The sequence below is a fragment of the Sinocyclocheilus anshuiensis genome, unplaced genomic scaffold (genome assembly GCF_001515605.1).
Source record: "Sinocyclocheilus anshuiensis isolate Anshui unplaced genomic scaffold, SAMN03320099.WGS_v1.1 scaffold1014, whole genome shotgun sequence".
NCBI lineage: Eukaryota > Metazoa > Chordata > Actinopteri > Cypriniformes > Cyprinidae > Sinocyclocheilus > Sinocyclocheilus anshuiensis.
In genome coordinates this window covers 1,184,869-1,191,125 of record NW_015540943.1, presented here as the reverse complement: position 1 = coordinate 1,191,125, position 6,257 = coordinate 1,184,869, and the positions used below count along the sequence as shown (strand labels likewise).

Sequence of the window (6,257 nt, the reverse complement as noted above, 5' to 3'; positions counted from 1 at the left end):
GGAAAAGCTCAGTGTGCTCTGATTGGCTAGCTATCCAGTGCATTGTGATTGGCCGAATTCCTCAAGCATGTGACGGAAATGTTACGTCCCTTACCATATTGTGATGCCTGCAGCAACCACATGTGGCGACCCCGGGCTGGACTCCGCTTCGTCCACGGTGAAAGCCGATCCGGCGATCCACAGCGTGAAGTTGTTGTATTTCCTCAGCGACCAGCTCTAGGCATGATGAAGCGGATATCGTCCTTTTTTGGAAGGCCAAACAAAGTAGTTTCGCTTTCACAATGAAACACACAGCGCCTTGACGACATGGCGGCGGCAGCAACAATACTACAGCGAGAATAAAAGTTACGCCTTCTTTCTTTGTGTCAACATTTGGGCGGCGTTATGCAAATCTTCCCACATCGTGACATAGACATGTGGGGGGCGTGTTAGAACGAGCCGTTTTAGGTAGGCGTGGTTGACTCTTAAGTTTATAAAGAATATCTCTTTGGATTTGAGACTTTAGTCTTTGCAACTTTACAGATCTTCTTTATGCACCAAGAGCTTGTAACACTCCAAAGAGAAAGGAAAAATTTAAATTGCATCATATGACCCCTTTAAATTTTATGCTTAACTCCTAAAATATTTAAACCACTAGAAATGGTTCTTTGCGAGTACATACTTTAACAATCTTTATCCAGTAATCACAAATATATTGAAATTCATTAGCATTGGAATCTTGTAACAGTTCATAATTCAAATGCCCCTAATAAAATTAACCAGTGAGTTTATTTCTAATCAAAATATAGTTCTTGGCCTATTTTGTAAATATACAATACACAGATCCCAAATTTACCATGATATTATGAATTGAAAAATTTCAGATATTTTTAATTATTTTAAAAAGGGTCTCTTATCCTCACTGTGGCTTTATTTATTTTATGAAAAATACAGTAAAAACAGTAATATTGTGAAATATTCTTACAATTTATAATAACAGTTGTCTATTGTAATATAATTTAGTAATATATTCTAGCAATGACAAAGCTGAATTTTCAGCAGCCATTGCTCCAGTCTTTGTGTCACGTGATCCTTTAGAAATCATTCTAATATGCTGAATTAATGGGGTTTAATGATATTTGACATGAGATTCAGTAAGCATTACTCTTGTTCCCTTTCTTTCTTCAGTTTGATCACTCTTTTGTGGAGGTGTACCGGGTCAAGCAGTTCCGATTCACCCCCAGATACCAGGAGTGTGATTCCGAAGTGGACCTGAGAGAGAGCGGAGCGACAGGCAAGCGATTCCTTAGTCAGATCTGCAGGGAGCACAGAGCCTGTGGCTGCATGCCTTCCCAGAGCAACTGGAACTGTGATGGAGAGATCCTTCCACACACTGCCATTCAAGTCCTGTAGGTGTCCCTGTCCAGATACGCCCTCTGTGTTTGCTATTTCGGTATTTTTGTATTTATGAGTTCATGTATTGGACTCAATGGAAGTTTGAGCTGCAGAAATGCTATATCTAGATACTTCACTTGAGTGATAACACACCCACTCTACTAAATTATGAAAAATTATGAATTTAAAAGATGCATGTAGTGAAAATTAGAACTTTTGCACTGTGTCATGTTTCAGAAAGGAAAGAGTATGCCATTATACACTAATTACTTCAAGCAAGTCATCATTGTCATTGTAATTAAGGGGTGTGGACATAAGTGCCACTCACACTCAGACTTCCTCATATATCTAGGAGATGTCACTGTCTCTTTTAGACCTTATATGAACACTTTTCATCTTCAGAAATGTTCCTCCGACACAAAATGAACAGGCTTCACTAAAGTGTTTGTCGATTAGTAGAAGCTGTAGTTGAAATGTTGAGGTCTTTTGAGCATCAGATCGTATCATCTCAGCACTAGCATACTAAACAGGGTAAATAAATGGACTTTTGTGGTCTGAGCCTGTGGAAAAGATGCTATTAAAATTAAAAAACTCCCTCAATTGTGCCTGCAGAGGAGTTGTTCTCCTCCCTGATACAGCATGACGGCTCACCCGAATGAATCATTTCCTTCACGCCCCATTGTTCTGTCAACAATGCGTAGCAATGAAATGCTCATAATTTAATGGCCCTCTCACTGTTAAAGGCTCACCTCCTTTAATTAAAATAGAAGTCCATTCATTTATTCCATTTTCAGCTTCAGTAATTGTTTCTCGAATGAGTAAGCAAATAACCTGTTGAGATAATTGATGATGATACCACGGCTGAAAAAGGCAATCGCCTGGCACTGAACTCACCTCCAGAGTATTGAGTGGAATTAGAGGAAATTAAAGAGCCCCGAACCTCCTAACAGCGCATGCATTTAACTACGAAACGTTTTATTCAACACGACGTTGCATTTATTGCTTACCAGCACTTGCTCGTACTTTGTTTTAGTCTAGGACACAACATATTAGTGGTTTTTGCTAAGGTAAGCATCTATGTTATTGATGCATATAGTTTGGGTTAGGGATTTGAACAAACCACTATACTTAAATATTACAGTTATATTGTTTAAATTTTAAACCAATTTAGAATACTTTTTAGCTGAGCCGGTACATTGGAAAAACATGCCTCTACCTGCATTTTTGGAACCTATACATTAGGGCTGGGTTTTGACACAAATTTCACGATTCTGATGTTTGCATCACATAACTAGCTCCATATGTTTGGGTTTTCTGACATTGTAAATAGGGCTGGGTTTTGACACAGATTTCACTATTCGATTCGATTCTCATTCACATGCTTGCGATTCGATTCGATTACCTATTCGATTCGATTCAATATCGATTATTTTGGATATATATCAGGTACACATGCCAAATTTTCTCAAGGAAAAAAAATTATCTTAACTGATGCTGTAAAATATACATGAGAGTCAGTTGGTACTACATTACTATAATACTGAAGGTTAAACATGACTGATTTTTTAGGCTATACAATTTAAATTACACTTAATGAAGTTTTTATAATAAAAGTTACAATGACAATATTTCTACTTCAATTCGTTTTTTTTTTTTTTTTTAATATAAACATTTAAATGGTGGCTGTCATAAAAAATGAAATCCGAGACTTTGTTTCATATTAAAAATAGCAAAGCACAATGCTTATTGCAATATATTGGATGGGAGGTGCCCTTCAATGTTCTGTCCATTAACTGAAAACAGGCTAGACTAATCGATTCTTGAGATTTAAGAATCGATATTGTTCCGTAAAAATCAGAATTGATTAAAATAGAGATATCGATATTTTTTACCCAGCCTTACTATACATACAATTCCCTGCAGTTTCCAGCTAAAATGAACACTAGTGGCAGTAAGACATCAACAGCCTTTATCCCTTTAACAAATTATGCTTACAACATTTTTTTTCCTGCAAATCCTTACACAATACTATGTAATACAACATATAGTAAACTTGCTCAGTAGCTCACCTGGTACAGCATTGCACTTGTGATGTGGAGTGCTCAGGTACGAGTTCCATGAAACACTAGTCACAGTAAAAGAGCTGAAAGACTTGTAGATGCAAGCCAAAATGGCATGGCTGCTTCAGCAAATGAGTTTTATCTCATGCTTGCTTTTGCTAAGACTATGGGTTTAGGGTAGAGTTGAGTGCAGGTGGTGCGCTATTTTCAAACACATTATCCATTTAATTTCGGAACTGCCACAATACATACAACAAGCAACTTAATAAAACATCACCAGATTCGTGTTCATCTGTTTCGGGGTAAAACTGAATGCGTTTTTTAGCACCTCTCACTAGACATTTCACTTTGAAAGTGTCGTAAAAAAGTAACGTAATATCATTTTGCAGAAAAGTCACCACTGGCATGTTTTTCCAGTAAGCATGGGTCGTTTTTTATCATGCAGTGAAGTGGTTGCATTTTGTTTGAATTTTTTTTTCTTTTTTTTCTTTTTCTTCTTTTTTTTCCTCTCTCTCTGTCTTAGGGTCCACAGCCAATTGATCAAGCTGTTTGCGAGAGGCATTGAAGAGCAGCCAGTGTTTGAGGACCCGTATGCTCAATGTGCAATATAGATGGTCCACTCCACTTAAGAAACCTCCAGCTGGATCATGAAGAATTGAGATTCTTTAAATGGAAGAGTCACCTTCAGCTCAGCAGCACAATATCATGCTGTTTTACCCAGATAATCGTCATGAAGATGCTTTGGAAACACACTGAGCTGGAGTCAACAGCATTTTCACAGCATTTAAATAGGCTTTATTAGATTTGTGTAAGATAGGATTAGCTGTTTCATCTAGGTATTAGTTTTGCCGTTTTTTTCATTTCAGTCCTTGAAGGCCTTGAAGTTGCTGGTGATATCTCTTGCTGTATGCGACGGCTTCCAGTTGTCAGCATTTGTCTTCCACCACGATCAAGCTGGTCTTGAGAGTAGCGTTAATTGAATCCCAAAGTCAAATTCCTGGAACTGTGAAAACTCTGGTATGTTTATGAATACATTCTTCTTGGTTGCACCTTCACTGTTTATTTTAGGTATAAAGCACATGAGGTGGTCAGCTGATAAAGTTATTGGTATACCAAAAACGTTTGTGGTTTATGTTGAACGCTTTGTTGGTCATTCAAAAATTAAAGTTCTGTTATCATTTACTAAAAAAAAGCTCCAAATTGATTTTAAGTTGTTAATCACTACCAGCAGTGTTACTGTTAAAGGGATAGTTCACCCCCCAAAAAATTTAAGTTTGTTATTATTTATTCACCCTCAAGTTTTGCCAAATTTGTTCGAGTTAGATTCTTCTGTTGAACATAGAAGATATTTTGAAGAATGTCGGTAACCAAGTCAATTCCTCAACTATTCCTTTAAAAAGTTAGCATGAAGTAATATGTCATATAGACAGTGAAGCCTACATTAAATCAAATTTACATATGATCAGAACATCCTGTGATCGCTTTAAAGGAGACATATACTGTTATTATCCAAATGGCACATCTGATCAGTATAAATCCGGTTCCCAAAAAAACACACCTCTTGACCAATTCTAATGTATCATTTACCTCTCTTACCACAGTTGGTTTTGTTTTCCAGACATTTCACGCATCAAAATGTAGCTTTAGCGAGCTAGATTACAAGCTTTGACAGCTACACAATGTCACTGCAGGGTCAGCATATGTACGGCTGTTCATCAGACGCAATGTAAATGTAAATACTGTTGCGCTCTTCTCTGCGTTGTCTTCCTTGGTTGCACCCCCCGAGAATATTTCCTCCCTTTATAATGAATTTTGTGTTTGTGCTTCCTATGCTGATGTCTTATTTCTTCTGAAAGATCTTATTGTTCCTGTGGTATCGAAGAATGAAGGAGTTTTTGATAGACAGAGAAATTGCTTTTTGCTGTTGTGCATGTCAGCTGCTTTAATATGCAATTTTTAAAGTGTTTTCTTCAGCTGTACTAGTGATTGAGGGCAAGGATTTCCCATGATGCATCTGTAGAGGCGACACAACTTCTGTAGCCATTACAGGGAATATTGTTCACGTCCTTCATAGACTGAAAGATTGTATGGAAGTAAATTTTTGCCACATAAGAAAACAAAAACTGCTTTTGGTAAATTATAATTATGACATAAGTCATAATTGATCAATTGGGTCATAATTGTCATTATTAAAAACTGAAATGAAAATAGAAATATTTTAAAAAATGCTAATAAAAACTGTCAATTAAAAATGTCTAAAAATAAAAACCGTCATAATAAATAAAAGTCATAATTATATAAAAATGTAATAATTGAAAACTGAAATAAAAATCAATTAAAGCTAAATAGAAATACTAAAAAAATACTGATTAAAAATGACAAAATTACTAAAACTTAAATCCTTTTTTCGGCTTTATCATAATTTTGACTTTTTATCTCATAATTGACTTCGTATCTCATAATTTTGACTTTTGTCATAATTTGTCATAGTCTCATAATTTCGATTTACCGAAGTATTGTTTCTATTGTGGTGGAAATGGGTTTCACGCTATTGTTGTGTGTGTGTGTGTGTGTGTGTGTGTGTGTGTGTGTGTGTGTGTGTGTGTGTGTGTGTGTGTGTGTGTGTGTGTGAATCTCGGGAAGAAATTCCCAAGTAACATTTCACCCTGAAATTAAAAAGATATTATTTTTCATAACGACAATGGAAACTTTTTTTGAAATTTCATTGTATTGTGTATTTTTGCGCTGCATTGTGGCATTATTTTCATGACTGATAAGCACATTTTCTTTTAATTATTGTGCTGAAATATGACCAGGATATTT

At 36.1% G+C, this 6,257-nt stretch overlaps 1 protein-coding gene across 1 annotated transcript in view; it reads left to right on the top strand.

Annotated features, from left to right (window-relative positions):
* LOC107689729 (ceramide kinase-like) overlaps positions 1 to 5,604 on the top strand; it is a 27,434-nt gene extending 21,830 nt beyond the window's left edge. The window contains exons 12-13 of the mRNA XM_016487859.1: positions 1,168 to 1,388; positions 3,958 to 5,604. Coding sequence (XP_016343345.1) covers positions 1,168 to 1,388; positions 3,958 to 4,045 — 309 coding nt within the window. The 3' untranslated portion in view covers positions 4,046 to 5,604. The remainder of the gene's footprint in view (positions 1 to 1,167; positions 1,389 to 3,957) is intronic.
* The last annotated feature ends 653 nt before the right edge of the window (positions 5,605 to 6,257 follow it).